At 40.5% G+C, this 18,529-nt stretch overlaps 2 protein-coding genes and 1 non-coding gene across 3 annotated transcripts in view; 1 reads left to right on the forward strand and 2 right to left on the reverse strand.

Annotated features, from left to right (window-relative positions):
* The window catches only part of ATXR2 (histone-lysine N-methyltransferase ATXR2), a 41,122-nt gene that overhangs the window by 22,071 nt on the left and 522 nt on the right, over positions 1–18,529 (reverse strand). The window contains exons 2-6 of the mRNA XM_039119777.3: positions 16,755–16,830; positions 15,817–15,902; positions 15,333–15,694; positions 14,848–14,960; positions 14,483–14,514 (exon numbers count right to left, since the gene is read on the reverse strand). Coding sequence (XP_038975705.3) covers positions 14,483–14,514; positions 14,848–14,960; positions 15,333–15,694; positions 15,817–15,902; positions 16,755–16,830 — 669 coding nt within the window. The remainder of the gene's footprint in view (positions 1–14,482; positions 14,515–14,847; positions 14,961–15,332; positions 15,695–15,816; positions 15,903–16,754; positions 16,831–18,529) is intronic.
* On the reverse strand, positions 537–645 carry LOC148702720 (small nucleolar RNA R71). The gene has a single exon (XR_015968498.1). It is a non-coding gene; the product is annotated as a small nucleolar RNA R71 (small nucleolar RNA).
* LOC148702721 (uncharacterized) lies at positions 5,677–12,432 on the forward strand. Its single transcript, XM_089924848.1, has 4 exons — positions 5,677–7,419; positions 7,504–7,637; positions 7,726–7,801; positions 7,894–12,432. Exons 1-4 carry the CDS (start codon positions 5,679–5,681, stop codon positions 8,289–8,291), a joined length of 2,349 nt encoding a protein of 782 aa, XP_089780974.1. The 5' UTR covers positions 5,677–5,678; the 3' UTR covers positions 8,292–12,432.

An 18,529-nucleotide genomic window follows, 5' to 3' on the forward strand; every position in this document is an offset into this window, starting at 1 on the left:
GAGGAAAATATTTTGCATGCTAAAGTGGAATAGGGATGACACCGGTCGATTAAGTCGTACAACTTTAGATCATCCCTTAGAACACCTCCCTGAAATTCCTTCGCAGTATCTCACACCTTGTGAGATGGCTGATTTAAATGAAGATGCGGGAAGCCACCACGATCGAGAACGTGAACCCCATGTTATGACCCTAAGACAATACCTACAACCGGCTAGGACTAGTCAGCCTTCATGCATAATTTTTCCTGATAATGTAGGACATTTTGACATCAAACCCGGGGTAATTCAATTGCTGCCCAAGTTTCATGGGTTAGAGTCCGAAAGTCCGTATCTTCATTTAAAGGATTTTGAAGAATTGAGTATTACATTTAGAGTGCCGAACGTCACCGAGGATGTCCTCAAGCTGACATTATTCCCTTTCTCTCTAAAGGATAAGGCCAAAACATGGCTAAACTCCTTGCGACCTAGATCAATAAGAACTTGGCAAGATATGCAGAGAGAATTTTTAAAAAAGTTCTTTCCCGCACAAAGGACCAACTTTTTGAAAAGACATATCAGCAATTTCCAACAAAAAGACAATGAAACATTTTATGAATGTTGGGAAAGATTTAAAGACCTTCTTCTCTCATGCCCTCATCACGGGTTCAAAACTTGGAGAACTATTAGTTTCTTTTATGAAGGTTTATCTCCACAGTTGAAACAGTTTGCAGAGACCATGTGCAATGGTAGATTTTTAGAAAAACAACCTGATGAGGCATGGGAGTATTTGGATTCCCTTGCTGAGACTGCCCAACTTTGGGATAACGGGGATAGAAACAATAAGTCTTTACCTAAGCCTACTAACTCTGTATAGGGAGGCCTTTACAACCTCAGAACTGAGGATGATCTTCATGCTAAAATGGCAGCCCTCACTAGGAAAGTAGAAGAAATTGAGCTTAGGAAGGTTGAGCCTGTCAAGACTATAGAGCTTAGAAATGAGTGTTGTGGTATCTGCGATATGTTGGATCATACCACTACAGATTGCCCCACCATACCGGCATTCAAAGAAGTCTTGCACGATCAAGCAAATGCTATGAACTCCTACCAAAAGCCTTATAACGATCCATACTCGAATACCTATAACCCTGGTTGGAAGAATCATCCAAATTTTAGGTGGAGAAATGATCACCCTCAACAGTCACACCATTCAGCTCCTCCACCTGCACATCCTACTTTTGCATCACCACCCTCCCAAAAGCCGAATATCGAGGATACCTTGCAATCTATACAAACTTTTCTATAAGGTCAAGCTAATATCAATGCTCAAAATACTCGAAATTTTGAAGATATAAGGAACCAATTGTCAATGTTGACTACCGTTCTAAGTACCCAAGAGAAGGGTAAGCTTCCAGCTCAACCCCAACCTAACCCACAAGTGCACGGTAGTAATAATACGGCTCCTTCTAGTTCGCATACAGAACATGCAAAAAGCATCATGACTTTGCGTAATGGGAAAGTCATCGATCAGACCGTCCCATTGAGACCGCGGGTTGCTTCTAATTCTGATGCTCCCAAAGTCGATGAAAGGGACAAAGATGAAGTTGAGATCCCAACTTCTACCGAGAAAGTTGAATGTCCTTTTTCCCCACCTTTTCCACAACGGTTAAAGCCGTTGCAAAAGCTCGAACCTAATTTTGAAATTCTTGAGCTTTTCAAGCAAGTAAAGATCAATATACCTCTTCTTGATGCAATCAAACAAGTTCCCTCATATGCCAAATTTTTGAAGGACTTGTGTACTATCAAGCGCCAATTAAATGTTAAGAAGAAGGCATTTTTAACAGAAAACGTAAGTGCTATTTTGCAGCACAACATTCTCCCTAAATATAAAGATCCAGGTTGCCCAACTATCTCATGCATCATAGGCGATTTTAGGATAGAGCGAGCATTGTTAGATTTAGAGGCAAGTGTGAATTTGTTGCCATATTCTGTATATGAGCAACTTGGTTTAGGTGAGTTGAAGTCAACCTCCGTCACTTTGCAATTAGCTGACAGGTCAGTTAAAATTCCGAGGATGATTATCGAGGATGTATTGGTCCAAGTAGACAAGTTCTACTTTCCTGGCGATTTTATCGTATTAGACACACATCCGGCTTCGAACTCACAGTCTCAGATTCCGGTTATTTTAGGACGTCCATTCCTTGCAACTTCTAATGCATTAATTAATTGTAGGAATGGCGTCATGAAGCTTTCTTTTAGTAACATGACCTTAGAACTAAACATTTTTAATGTGTGCAAACAACCCAATGATCCCGAAGAAAGTAAGGAGGTTGATTGGGTTGAAACCATCACGGAAGAATATTTGTTAACTGAAGCGTTTAACAACCCATCCGATGATGGCTTGATTGATTGGTGTCCTAATGGCACCAATGATGATGATTTGCCAGTCACACCTATTGTGGATAGTTTGGATATCAAGATGGTCAATGGGTGGAGACCGAAAGTAGGAGAATTTGAGAGATTGTCGCCTCAAGAGGCGAAAATAGTACCATCTCATGAGCAAGCATCCAAGCTCGAATTGAAACCCTTACCAAAGGAACTTAAGTATGCCTTTCTTGGACTCAATGACACTTTTCCTGTAATCATCTCGTCTGGACTTGATCATATCCAAGAAAGAAAATTACTTGGTGTTCTAAAAAATCATAAGGGAGCCTTAGGATGGTCTATTGCCGACTTGAAGGGGATTAGCCCTTTAGTTTGCACGCACCGGATATATTTGGAGAACAATGCCACAACCACAAGGCAAATGCAACGAAGGTTGAATCCTACGATGAGAGATGTGGTTAAGGCAGAAGTCCTCAAGCTGCTTGACGTGGGCATTATTTACCCAATTTTCGATAGTAAGTGGGTAAGCCCTACTCAAGTCATTCCTAAGAAGTCAGGTTTGACAGTAGTAGAAAATGAACAAGGTGAACTAGTTCCAACTCGTGTCTCGACGAGTTGGCGCATGTGTGTTGACTACCGAAAGCTGAATTTGGTCACACGAAAGGATCACTTTTCTCTACCCTTCCTAGACCAAGTGTTGGAGAGAGTTGCAGGGCATTAATTCTATTGTTTTCTTGATGGCTATTCGGGATATTATCAAATTGAAATTTCACCAGAAGATCAAGAGAAGACTACCTTTACTTGTCCTTTTGGCACATTTGCTTTCCGACGAATGCCATTTGGGTTGTTTAATGCACCTGCAACATTCCAAAGATGCATGCTCAGCATTTTTGAAGACATGAACGAAAAATTTTTAGAAGTGTTCATGGACGACTTCTCCGTTTTTGGCGACTCATTTGATAATTGCCTTTCACATTTACAAGCAGTCTTAGCTCGATGTATGGAGAAGAATTTGATTCTGAATTGGGAGAAATGCCACTCCAAGGTGCCATAAGGAATTGTCTTAGGACATATTGTTTCATCGAAGGGCATGGAAGTAGATAGAGCTAAGATTGATTTAATTGCTAAGCTACCTGCACCCAAGACGGTTAGAGATGTTAGATCATTTTTGGGTCACGCCGGATTTTATAGGAGGTTCATCAAGGACTTTAGTGTCATAGCTCGACCATTATATAACCTCCTATCCCTTGATACACCGTTCAATTGGACTGAAACCTATCAGGAGGCATTCGAAAAGTTAAAGTCTATGCTTAGCACTGCACCCATCGTGCGACCACCTTATTGGTCATTACCTTTTGAGATTATGTGCGATGCTAGCGACTATGCGATAGGAGCTGTCCTAGGACAACGCAAGGATAATAAGCCATATATCATTTACTATGCAAGCAAAATCTTAAACGATGCTCAAATGAATTACACTACCACCGAGAAGGAATTGCTTGCAGTAGTATTTGCCTTAGATAAATTTCGCTCTTATATCCTTGGTGCTCCTATTGTTATCTTCACGGACCATGCGGCACTAAAATATTTGTTGGATAAGAAAGAGGCCAAACCATGCTTAATACGATGGATACTTCTACTCCAAGAATTTGACATCACTATCAAAGATAAAAAAGGAGTAGAGAATGTGGTTGCTGACCATTTATCACGATTAGTTTTTAATGATTCGGCACCACAGTTCCCCATCAAGGACTCATTCCCCGAAGAGCAGTTATTTGCACTTTCTACTATGCCATGGTATGCTGATATTGTAAACTTTCTTGTCACGAACCGGATTCCGGAGCATTGGGGGTCGACAGATAGAAAAAAAAATTTTCGCGAAGTAAGGAATCATTACTATGACGAACCCTATTTATTTAAATATTGCAATGACCAAATTTGTAGACGATGCATACCGAATCATGATATACAAAGCGTACTTTCTTTCTGTCACACTGATGCTTGTGGTGGACACTTTGCTTCTAAGAAAACAGCAGCTAAGGTGTTGCAATGTGGTTTTTATTGGCCTACACTATTTAAAGATGCCCACGAATTCTGTAGGACATGTGACGCATGTCAACGTGTTGGGAGTCTAACTCGTAGGCAAATGATGCCTCTTCAGCCCATTACTACTATTGAAATTTTTGACATATGGGGCATCGATTTTATGCGCCCATTTCCACCGTCTTTTGGATATGAATACATTTTAGTTGAGGTCGAATATGTGTCCAAATGGGTAGAAGCTGTCGCTTGTAAGACCAATGATCACAAACCCGTCCTGAAGTTTTTAAAAGAAAATATTTTTTCACGATTTGGGATGCCTAAGGTCATAATTAGTGATGGTGGTAAACACTTTTGTAATAAGCCTTTTGAGACATTATTAAAAAAGTATGGTGTCAACCACAGAGTTGCTACCCCATATCACCCGCAAACTAGTGGCCAAGTAGAATTAGCCAATAGGGAAATCAAGCGTATTTTAGAAAAAACCAGGAAAGCCGTACCGGTCCGTACCGGCCGGTACGGGCCGGTACAAACCGGTCCGGTGCTTGACCGGTACCGGAGACAGATGAAAACCGGAATATCCGGTTTTCATCTGCGAACCGGCCGGTACGGACCCCGTACCGGTGCGAACTGGCCGGTTCGCACCGGTACGGGTGTTTTTTTTTTTTAAGAAACCACAGCGCTTCGCGCTGTGGTTCCAAAAACCACGCGCGGCGCGTGGTTTCAAAAACCACGCGTCGCGCGTGGTTTTAAGAAGTGGCCAACCGGCCACTTCTTAAAAAAAAAAAAAAATTGCTGTGGCCGACAGGCCACAACTTTTTTCCTTTTTTAATGGAAAAAGGAGTGGCCGGAGGCCACTCCTTCCCATTAAAAAACAAGGAAGTGGCCGACCGGCCACTTCTTTCCGTACCGAATCAACGATCTTAAGCTGGGATTTTCTGTTAATCTGGGATTAACAGCACGATCTTAAGCCTCTCGTTCGGTTATAAAAACCGAACGAGGCTCACTTCTTTCCCAAACAATTTGAGGTTGAGACTTGAGAGGTTCTATTTAAGGTGCGGAGACGGAAAGATTTGAGAGATAGCGAGGAGGAGGTCCTGCCCAAAAAATCCAGCGGAGACTATTTAAGGTGCGGTTTTTTTATCCTATATTATTTCATTAATTTTGTTAATAATTTACTTTAAAAAAATAGTTTATAAATTACTTAAATAATAAGATAATGCAAAAATTTACTTTATTAGCTTAATTTTTTGATAAGTTGTCCTTTTATGATAGAAATGGAGCCATCAAGAAAAACGAACCCTGCAAAGCGTGATATTGGCTGGTCTTATGGGCGAAGACTTGGAAGTGAGGGGCAACGACACCAGTTTCAATGCAAGTTTTGCGACAAGGTTTTTAAGGGAGGAGGGGTAACCAGGTTGAAGCAACACTTAGCCGGAAATTCCGGTGAGGTTGCTACGTGCCGAAATTGTCCTAACGAGATTCGTGTGCTGATGAGGCAGAATCTTGCTGAGGCCAAAGAAGCGAAGGAGATGGCTTCCAAGAAGAGGGCGGAGGTCGATCGCCAAGCGGCAGAGCCACCTTCCTATCACTCTAGGGAGCCAGAGGAGGTCGAGGATCTAGATGAGGAGGAGGCAGATATTCAGGCGGCCATGCATGCAAGCCTGGATGATCAGTGGCAGCAGGAGGAGGTGGCCAGGCATAGGGCTCGATTTGGGCCCTCTGCATACGAGTCGGGCGGCGGTTCTCGAAGCACTAGACAAGATCCAGAGTTTTTGAGGACAACTTCAGTAAGGGAGGGCGTCGGCAAAGAACGTGGCCGGATTGCATCTATGCTGGGTGGTTTTGGTAGCCGAAAGAAGTCATCTAGAGGAGTTCCAGAAGGAGCGACAATTCATGATGTAGATCCGCATGCTCTCCCCAGTAGAGATTCAAGGCAGCAGAGGGTAGACACAATGTGGATGAAGGATAAGAAGAAAACTATGTGGCGAGCTATTGGATCCTGGTTTCACTTCAGCCACATCCCAGCGAATGTGGCAGACAATACATACTACAGGTCTGCCATTGCCGCCATACAAGCTGCCGGTCCCGGTGTAGCTCCTCCAGGCCCGAAGGATATATACGGTGAGCTTCTTGACAACAATAAGGAGGAGCTGGAGAATTGGATTGACTCCTACAAGAGCAAGTGGCCCATATATGGACTAACCATCATGTGCGATGGTTGGACCGGTCCGACCAGGCGGAGCATCATCAACTTCCTGACATACTGTGATGCTAAGACCTTCTTCCACAAGTCGATTGATGCTTCGGCTTATGTGCACAACACCTCGTACATGCTGAAACTTATGGAGGATGTGATTGATCTGGTAGGAGAGGAGAATGTCGTGCAGGTCGTCACTGATAATGGGCCGCAATATAAGGCTGCCGGGCAGGTCTTGATGGAGCGGCGGCCACATATATTCTGGACCCCATGTGCTGCACATTGTATCGATCTTATGTTGATGGACATTGGAAAGATCCGTAGGGTGCAACAAACGGTGGAGACAGCCCAACGCATTACGAGGTATATTTATAACCATAACTGGGTTCTTTCATTGATGAGAAAGTATGCAGGGGGAGAGATTCTGAGACCAGGAGTCACACGGTTTGCTACCAACTTCATCGCACTTGATAGCATACTCGAGAAGAGAGGAGCCCTACGTCAGATGTTTGCCAGTTCCGAGTGGTATGATAGTAGATATTCTTATGCCGGCACTGAAGGGAGCAAGATAGAAGACTTGGTGACGAGACAGCCATTCTGGCAGCGGGCTACTACAATAGTCAAGGCTATCAAACCATTATATGAAGTGCTGCGGGCCGTAGATAGCGAGATCTACCCCCAGATGGGATTTTTGTATCACATGATGGTCAAGGCAAAGGATCAGATTATGGAGGCAGATCCAACACATGGCCGTTCATACATCAACATCATTGAGCAACGGTGGGGAGCGCAAATGGGTACGGAATTACATCTAGCAGGTAAACTAAGATATAATTATAGTGACAATTATAGTGATGGATATAATTATATAATTATGCTAAGATAGTCTCGTATATGTGCAGCATACTACCTAAACCCCCGGTTTCAGTACAGCATAGATGGAATTGGTATGGATGAAACACTTCTGGATGCTTTGCGTAATGTGATTTACAAGATGGAGGCAGATCCAGAAAAAGCGGCCCTATGTCTTGAAGAGGTAATTATGATTTAGTAATTACTAGCATGTGTAAGTATATCAGCATCTTCAATTATTAACATGGTTTTCTTATGCTTATTTTTCACAGAGCAAATTATTTAGAGAGGGCAGCTACAGTTTTGGCCAACGAGCGGCTGTCGTCAGCAAACACAATATGAATCCAGGTACGTGACACATCAGCAAAATATTCACCTGGTGTTACTTAGTTACTATTATGGAACTATCATATATGTAATCTTCATAAATATTTTTGCAGCTGAATGGTGGGTGCATTTTGGCGGATCCGCGAGAAATCTAAAGCGGATAGCTATCCGGATCCTCTCCCAAACAGTCTCCTCTAGTGGATGTGAGCGCAATTGGTCCACCTTCGCCCTTATCCACAGCAAACAAAGAAACCGTTTGACGCAAAAGCGCCTCAACGACCTTGTTTATGTGCATTACAATTTGCGGTTGAGGCTAAAGTGCATCCAGGAGGAAGTGGAGCTCAAGTATACAGATCCGATTTACGGGTCCTTCACCGCTGATGACGATGATCCACTACTCGGCTGGCTTGTAGGCCAGCAGCAGGAGCCCAAGCTTGACGAGCCAGGATCGCCTCCACGACCATACCTTCATAGCCACCGAAGCTGGGGTCGATCCAGAGCAATGGGCTGAGCGCAATATTCCACGCACTCCCAGAGCTGATCAGCCGCAGGCACAGGGGAGCCAGACAGAGAGGGCCAGAAAAGGAAAACAAAGAATCCCAATGGAGAGTGTCGAGGAAGAGACTTGGACTAGCAGCGATGAAGGTTCTGGTGGTGATGGATCTTCTAGCCATGGAGGGAGCGGAGGACAGTATGGTACTCATGAGACACAGCCGGAGGGTGGTCTTTATTTCACCGGTGAGTCCCAATTTATGGGTGCTACACAGGATACGGACCACGGTCGACCACCTGATAGAGATCGTGAGGATATTATTGGATATAGAAGACGGGCTCCTCGAGGTCGTTCAGGAAGACAGGATACGACTGCAGATCCGACAACATACGGATACGGATTCTATTATCCACAGCCTCAGCCTGACGAATACGGATATGGTGCATTGGATTTTGCTTCCGCCATATTTGGATGGGCCCCTACACAATCAGAGGACACCTCTCAGAGCCAAAGCGTGAGCGAGAGATCCGACAGTTCTTATAACCTGGCGCGTGTTCCTTCTGATTGGGTTGATTTGCCTCCTCCTGATTATACTTATGATCCAGATATCTACGAGAGCCATCGGCACTCGTCCCGATTTTAGATATCCTAGAGTACTTTAAATGTATGTAAATGATTGTATCTTAATTCGAAGATATTTTATGTGTATGATTTTATCATTTCGAACGGGAGAAAAACATAACATGCAATCATGCATCATATATGTTTCAAATTTCAACCCTAAATTTAAATATGAAAATATCAAAAATCATGAAAAAAGTAATAAAAAAACATCAATTTTCATTTAATTTAAGATCCAACAGAGACAACATTAAAAAAAAAAAAAGTCTGGCTCGCGGAGCCCGGCCGGTACCGTACCGGTCCGGCCGGCCACCGGTACGCCGAGCCGGACCGGTACGGCGGACCTTGGAAAAAACGGTAAATCCATCACGAAAAGATTGGTCCTTAAAACTACCAGATGCATTATGGGCCTATCGTACTGCATACAAAACCATTCTTGGCATGTCTCCCTGCCGGCTAGTCTATGGAAAAGCATGTCATCTACCTGTAGAAATAGAACATAAATCGTATTGGGCAATTAGAAAATTGAATTATGATCTATATGATGCCGGTCTAGCTAGAAAATTGCAATTGAACGAGCTTAATGAGATCCGCAGAGATACTTATGACAATGCTAAAATTTGCAAAGAACGAATGAAGATCTTACATGATAAATCAATTTTAAAAAAATCTTTTGAACCTTTGCAAAAGGTTCTTTATATGATTCCCGCTTACATCTGTTTCCTGGTAAGTTGCGATCGAGATGGACAGGATCTTACATTATAAAAACTGTTTTTCCACATGGGGCGGTTGAAATTGAGAATCCACGAGATGGTACGATTTTTAAGGTGAATGGACATAGGTTAAAACATTTTCTTGAGAATTTTGCAGATGAAGAGGACTCATTTTTCTTGGAGGAGCCTTCTTACGACTGAGCATGACGGCAAACGTATTTGTATATTAGTTAGAATTAATTTTTCTTTTATTTCTAGTTTTCTTCTTATTTTGTAGGTTTTCTTTTCTGGATATCAACAGCTCAAGGTATTGCTCTTCTCTTCAATATTATTTTCTCTATTGTATCTACTACATTAAGGACAATGCAATGTTTAAGTTGGGGGGAGGGAAATATTTTGGTTAAAAAAAAAAACTTGTTTTTGCATTTGATTTATTCTATTACTTTCTTTTCTAAGCAAATGCACATGTATTTTCATATTAAGTTTGTGCAACTATTGAGGCAAGGAACACATGCGTACTATGACTGATCAGAGACTTATTATTAGATCCCCGCACATGTGCTTAATGATTATAGGAAGGCCTCAGGAGTTCACATTTGTTTAATGCATTTTTATTAAGCTGTATCTGTAAAAGAAGTACGAGTATCCTTGTCCGTACTATAAGGTTCATAATTTGGTTTTCACATAAAGATAGAGGTTGAATACCCTGGCTAGATCACCTAAATATCTTACGATTCGACCTTGGTTGACCTATAGTCACGATGCAGTCACGTATATAATAAAAATATCTATATGGTTCAGTCTGCCTTCTCTTTTCTTGCAAAATTATTATTAAAAAACAAATTCTTATGATGACAAGTCTGACCTCGTGACATAGTCTGGTTCGAGTAATTAAGTCCGAGGCGTGTTTCACCTAATGTCTTGAGCCAACTGGATCGGGGGTCATTGGCCGAAAGCTCGCTACATGGACCTTACTAAAGCCTAATGGGGTTGGACAACTGTAGTTGTCATATGTAAAAAAAAAAAAGCATGAATGAGTTGGTCAGGCTGAACCCAGTGACATGTGGTAATGGCTAGTTTGACTCCATTGTATTGGACCTCTGTGTACCCGGATTGTTTAGTTGGGATTGATAGCTCTTTCTTTACATACGAACCATTCTTGACGAACGTAGACAACATGTGATATTCTGAAAATTTGATGGATCAGGTTCTAACAAATTGTAGTAGACACTTGTGAACTTGAGTAGTGCACCTAAAATTCAAGTGGTACCATGTTGTGGTGGAGGTATTAGTACTCTGAGAAAGTCATACGATTTTATGCACACTACACTTTCATAGTTTCCTTGCTTTGAAAGTTGCCATGCTTGAAAATATATATTAATTAATTACATGTGTATTAGCTTAGGCTTTATTTCATATTTTTAGGATCTCATGTCACATCATTCATGATGTTTGTGGGTAACATCCCTGAAAACCCTCACGAGACAACACTCGTCCACTAGGATAACCTAGGGGTTTAACGGCTTTTTGCACGTGCTAAGTGCAATCGTAATGCCCTACGAAAGTGGGTACATCCTCTTAGTTTTATGTCTTTAGCTTTAATAAAAAGTCAAAGGATTAACCAACACTTTTTGTACTCTCATGTTATTGTTTACTATGAATTGTTAGAGACTAGCAATAAGCTAGCTGGGGGGTGTGATGAGAGTACAAAAGTACGATCTACATACCACTTAAATTAGTATTATTGCTAACAAGATAATGATAATCCCATTGGATTAATATTATATTTTTGTTGAGTGTAGGTGATCGTAAATCGAGGCCAAAATGCGCATTCAGTATAGTTTGGGCTTAGATGCATAACTCAGACTGCGTATGCCCAACCTCGTCATAGTCCGATCGAATTCACCATTTATCGAAGGACCAGCGAGGAGATCCCGATCAGTGTGCATCCTCCCAGCATCCCGTGAATTTCCATCTTCGCCATCCAGGATGATCCCGTGATGCAAGCGATCGTGATCTTCGGAGCGCATCCACAATCTCCCAAAATTCACTCCTTCAACCATTCGCATGAGATCAGCCATCTAGGTCCCCGCGTCCAAGGCCCAGCTTCTGAGTTCATCCGTTCGCGTCCCAGAGCATCACAGCATCCGTGATCCCAAAGCATTCGCGTCTCAGACCCCAGCAAAGGCGATCGCAATCTTCACGAGTCCCAGCCGTTCGCGAGCGTCTCTGCATCCAATGCGTCCGCGAAGCATCCTCCCAGCGAAGAGATCGCGATCTGTCCGGCTCTTCCGGATTAGCAAGCAATCAGCCTTCCGCCCGTTTCACGCATCCTCCCAGCCGTGAGCGAAGCAATCCTTCCGCGATCAGCTCCTGCATCCCCTGGATCCGTCCGCGTGCAGCCTCCCAGCATCATCCCATGCACAATCTCAGGCGTCCAAACTCTTCATCGTCCGTGTCCCAGCTTCCACCCAGCGTCCGAGCTTCCCGCGTCCGGATACTCCGCGTCAACTTTCTTCTTCAATCGATTCCAGCATCCCGTGAATGGTCCGAGCCAGCCGTGAAGCGTCGCAACGTCCGCAAGCCCGTGATCCCATGCCTGCCGTCCGCCTCCTCCATCACGGCGCATCCGAGCGTCACAGCAGGCCCCGAGTTCGCGATCTCATCACAGCTATCCACGCCCATTTCCCGACGAGCATTAGGGCTCTCACGAACTATATAAGGATCTCTCTCGGCTGGGAGGGGGGTGCTCATTTTTTTTTGGGGGAAGAAAACAGAGGAACCAGCAGCCATTCAAAGAAAGAAAAAAAAAAAAAAAAAAGAAACAGGGCATCCCCTGTTTCCGGAAAAAAATAGAAAAAAAAACATGAGGAGGCTTATTTCTTTTATGGAGGGCTGATATTCTAGGTGATGGGTGAAGGGAGATCCTTTGGTGTACCGAGTTCATGATGTAAATTCTAATCCTTTACTTTATACGATCTATCTTTTGATTATGTTATGATTCTTATATGTTGAAAATTCTTTTATGATTTATGCTTATTGATACATGTCTTCCTCAATTATTTGATTCATCGTTGACGTTCTAAGGCACGTTGAATGCTTAAGAAGAGAATTCATGTTATCAAGAACATACTCAATAATTAAATTTTATCTGCTTATAATTTTCAAAAGAAAACAAAAGAATCATAGAATTTATCGCATGAACTTGATATTATTAAAGAAGATTCTGGATCCCTACACCATCTTAATCTATCCAAACTTCGATTCTCTATTTACTGGTTTATTTTCTATTTGCAAACCATCATCTTAATTCACAAGTTTATTGAATTAATTAATCTGAAATTAAGCTAATAATCCATAGATCGTTCTTTGAGGAATCGACCTCGGACTTCCGAGTTATACTACTTGTGCGATTCTCCTGCACTTGGGAGAACAGTTTTGCGAGCGCACCAATGGTGCCAGAAGGAAGTGCAAGGATCATACAAGAAAGGCTTTCCATGACAGCAATAGTACAAACTTGTGGTTCTTTGATGGATCAGGCAGCAAGTTCATGCACTTTCTCTCATATTTAACATATGGCCATCTTCTTCTACATATTTCATAAAAGATGGAAGCTTTAATAGTTATTTAGGTGACAAAGTGCTTTAAAAATGAAAATTGTCATACGACCCTTCTTTTTGGGACAAGAATACTAATAGCATGTATCATCCACTGACTGCCAATCACACACACATAAGAAGAAAAGAAAAAAACGAGCTGAAGCACATAGCTTCTCAGTTCTCATATGATATGGACATTTGCTGCCACATGCAAATATTTATATGCGAACACATACACGAAGTTATGTTGAATATGAAGCATATGCAGAAAATGCAGTCCACCAACTATTACTGAAGAACAACATACTTGTTTGGACTTAAAAAAGATAAAGCAAATATGATTTGTGTTTTGATGAATTACAAACTGCATTAAACACTAAATAGCCTCCATGGAAGGCTCGCAGAAGACAATTCTTGCCACTTGAAAGAAAGAAAATAGATGAAGTGAACTGATCTCCTATTTATTTATAAAGTGTTTCACTAACTTATATTTCACGTTGAAGGTGGGATTGCACAGGTCGACCGAACGATGGGAGGAGCAGGGTCTCCTTTGAAGGGTGCCTCTTAACTAACCTAATATATTAGGCTTGCTTGGCTTTCTCTTAGCTTCCCCTCACTTGTCCCACATATGAAGAGCAAGAGGAATCGGGTTCCAGTGAGCAATGAATCTACTCGTGCCTACTTACTCTAGCAGTAGTTCAAGCTTGCCCTCTAGTACCCTTACTGCTACTGCTTGTGTAAGCTCTCTCTCTCTCTCTCTCTCTCTCTCTCTCTCTCTCTCTCTCTCTCTCTCGCCAGCAACTTTGATAGATGACAAATGTAGGCTTTGAATTTCATTTCTACCGGCTAAAGAGGAAATTCACTTTCATTCACTAAAAGTCTGACTGCAGTTGGCTTTCATTCTCCATCACATTTAAATGTCACAATTCTTCCAAGAAAAACATCCCAATCAATGTAGACTTGGAATACATCTATTTGCTGGCTACTGTCAAAAAAAGGTTGGAAGCTTCATTGGCTAGTATTTTCAGAAGCTAGTGATGCAGAAAGGATCTAAGGCATGGTAGAGTGCACAACAATAAGTACAAGAGAGTGATCGCCCATCTGAATGAATGAGTTTAACTCTTGTTCCTGGACACCTTCATTAGACTTTTGAGCGCAAACAAGAAAGACAAGCCATCATACACAGAACACTGAGTTCAAAATGATGCATATTCAGACATGGAAGTTCTCAGTGTACTAGTCTAAGCATATGAAGAATAAATATTTTCAAGCATACCTTGGCAGCAAGGATAAAAATGTCATTCGTGCCTATGAAAAAATGAAAAATAGTTAGAAACAAGAAATCAGTATCGATACAACAGCTAAAAATGGATATTGATTCTTTCCACTTCTATGTATGATAGTTTGATGCACTGTAACCATATCAACCAGTTGGCATCAAATGAAATTTAAAGTGATGTGGGAAGAGCATTGTGGTGTTGGTTTCAGTGTCCCTTCTCTCTAACTAATTATATCTATTTGGGAGATAGGAAAACTATCAATGCATATGAATTGAGATATTAGTATCCAACGTAATTAGATCAAAATATCCAATAAATATAGATGAGAAGTAAATATTTTTTATGATAACAGAAAACTTACTGTTAGCATGTTCTATAAACTTAAAAAGTGAGGCCCTTCGTGACTGTTCCGTATTCTGACCGGTACATAGCAGAGAATGAAATGATTCCCAGTCAGAATCTGCACATAATTTGCTAGAAAAGGATGGCAAGTCAGTCAGTCAGAAAGACCTAAGAGTGCAAAACTAAAAATTACAATGAAATATAAACTTAGTGATCATAATGTGTAGCTTTTGAATATGATTAAGAAAGAGAATAAAAAAATCTAATCAGTGCATTGACTTGATCTTATAGCATCTATTATTGTTTTTATATCTATTTATCAGTGTATAGGTACTTTTGTGAGACAGGTTCTTAAAATATTATTGATAGCTTATTTTGAACCCTTCACTTTCAAATATGTAGCCTCTAAAACAAATAAAAAATCTTGGACATGAACCAGTATCAGTAAATGTGATTTGACAGACATTTTTTACTAGAGTTTGACAACCAATTTGTATTTCTAACCTGCAATAATGTTCTTCTTCACACCCACCAGGACAAGCAATTACCGGAGGCAAAGTAAATTGCTTTGTGTAAGGCAATGACAGATCACCATTGATAAGTGACAATAGCAGATCTTCAGGAAGAGGATCAGCCTTAAGATTCTTAGAAGAACTTGACCCCGTATCATCGCTTTCATTCATAACAAAATGTCCTACTTCCTCCATCTCATTTTGGCACATTCCATTTGAAGAATGAGAAAAGGTCTCGTAGTCACATTCCTTTTTGGTAGATAATCCCAAACCTTGCAGATAGAGTTTCCTCCCAATTTGAAGTTCTATCGAACCAATAAAGCGAAAGCAGTAACTACATACATGACAATCAACCTGCATCATATAAATGAAATACATGCACAACAACTAAATTAATAAAATAAGTACCTGTAGAGAAAGATTGTCAATTATTACTGGGCAACATAAAGATCTTAGAGATTGATCATAATAAGAACCTTATTAGAACTGTGCTGGGCAGCAACTAGCATTTGATCCTTCAATATGAGCTCCCCTTCTTTAAATTCCGAATTTGTATAGACACCTGTGATCCCAAATTAAATCAAGGACATCACTCTGATATATCGTTGATAAAGACAAGAGAAGGACAGCAGGTTCCTTATCCCCAACCCCAACAAAACCAAAATTGGGGGAAAAGGGAAAAAGAAACAGATGATATGTAAACTACCTATAGCTTATAGCCTAAACCTCAAGCCAGAGAAATTTTGTACCATACTTAAACCTCACAGTGACCTCATGGAGAAATTTGTTAGGAATGATTATGTGAAAGGAAGATCAAGAAACAGATAGAGAACTAATGCAAAATAAACAGTTGAAATGATATATGCATCACAAAAAGAAGAGGTTCCAAGAAAGAGAGATTCCCAAAATTATTTCTGAGGTCAAAAGAGAGGTCTGATAGACCTAGACACCTGCAGTGGAAAATGTAATGAAAACCTAAACAAATTGTATTGCCCAGGGATGTTTCCCTTTGAGAGGTTCAAACAGATATGAAGAGTATAATAAGTTGTTCAAATCAAGATTAGATGATTCTGACAGTTATGGTCATGGTTGGACAAGTATAATACAAAAGCAAGCAAGATTCAGGAAGTTCAAATCCAAATATAGCAAATAGAGATTCCCTTCCAGTTTCCCTTTGAGAGGTTCAAACACATATGAAGAGCATAATAAGTTGTTCAAATCAAGACTAGATGATTCAGACAGTTATGGTCATGGTTAGACAAGTATAATACAAACACAAGCAAGATTCAGGAAGTTCAAATCCAAAAATAGCAAATAGAGATTCCCTTCCAACATGTGAAAAAGGTAACCCACTATAAGATATGCTGGTAATTTTAGCAAGAATTCTACATGTCAATTGAGAAGATCAACATACCTTTTCCATGTTTGTTGGTGTACTTTATTCTCAGACCATGACATTTTGTTGCTTCAATAAGTTTATAATAGTACTCCTGGAAAATGATGTAAAAACCAAAACATCAACACTTGCTGAAATTTCTTAATTGCATTATGCAGAACAAAAAAGAAACTGGACAAATTATTCATTATTATTGTTTTCCATGTTACACAAAATCCTATTTTATTTATAGTACAAAACAATAAAATAATTACAGAGTTAATTTCAAACTAAATGACATGAACGGTATAAGAAGAATTGAATTTCTTAAAGAGTGTAGTAGTTAATTTTGTATTGAATTGATGTAACATGCAGAACGGGCAATTTTGCTTCGCAAGAGGTGAAAAATGGAATATGGGGAGACTTTATGCATAACTTGCACACTAAAAAGTGCATGTAGTTTCATATAGATTCATGTTAAGATGAATGCACTTGAATAACATTAGCATTTAAATGCAAATGTCTCAATTTTAAACTCATCTTACATGGATTGACCTCTCAAACAAGTTAACACTTGTAATCTTTAGGGATGCATACCCTAGATAAAAGAAGAGAAGAAGATTTATAGAACTTAGCATTGATCAGTCTCTACTGCATCTTCAACATAGTAACAATGTTAGTCTCACCATTTCTTCACAGCTACTTCCCCTTAACAGTGAGAACCAAGGTCTACCTTATCGATCCATACTGACCATATCATAACGTACTAGTGAGAAACCGGTGCAGTACCAAGGTTTGGTTTAGTATATTGGTTGAACTGTTTTATGGTTCGAATCGAGCGAAGCCGCGCCATACCATCCTGTACCACCCAAAATCAGGTGTGCACCGTACCGTGCCAGCCTATGCCACCGATTGTGGTAGTACCATAATGAAAAGTATAAACAAAGAGATTGAGAGCTATCTCGGTATGAGGTACGTATCGTACCATGCTGACTGTACTATACCAAACTAATAACCTACTGGTATGGTACCTGGAGATTGTGGACCTTGGTTAGAAACTTAGAACCATATTCTTCCTTCTCTTCCTCCTAAATCATGCAATACACATCATTGTGGTGCTCCAGCTTGTATCATACAGAAGTTGCCATAGGCTCCAAAGGAATCGAAGACCTAAAGCATGCAACACATATCAAGTACATAATGCATGTCCACATGGGACATAATACTTTTCCCCCCAAACATGGCATGTTTATGTAACAGTAAGTATTGAATTTGTGTGGAGAAAACAATTCAGCATGGAGACTAAAACTAAAGGTAGGTTTCTAGACATGCAATAGAGTAACCTAGCATGAGCAGTTCTTCAATCCATTATCTATCAGAACAATTCTGATAGAGGTCATAAGGCATCAAGGTTTCTAAACTTCAAAATCTTGGCAATATTGGTGGGCAACTGATACATAGATAAGATTAAGATGAAAATCTAAAATAAACAAAATATATCCGACCAAGATTTCTGGAGAGTTAGTCGATATCTAATAACTGACATCAAAATATCACCTCACATATTAAAATTAGATTAATTGCCATTTTTTGCATTCGTTTTGTTATCGTTGAGAAACCAATTCAATAACAAGACAGTAACAAAGAGGGAATAAAAAAAATATTGGTCACATCTCAGTATTTACAGGTCGAAAGCAGCTGAGATAATAGGAGCTAATTTTATGCATGTCTATCATACAGGCAAGTGCTCAGTAACTACACATAGTTCAATTTAAATTCTAAACTATGCATAAGTTATATTGTTAAGCTCCTAT

Source organism: Phoenix dactylifera, chromosome 8 (genome assembly GCF_051530095.1).
Source record: "Phoenix dactylifera cultivar Ajwa chromosome 8, Ajwa_hap1_PhDact_Kaust_v1.1, whole genome shotgun sequence".
In the NCBI taxonomy this organism is placed as follows: domain Eukaryota; kingdom Viridiplantae; phylum Streptophyta; class Magnoliopsida; order Arecales; family Arecaceae; genus Phoenix; species Phoenix dactylifera.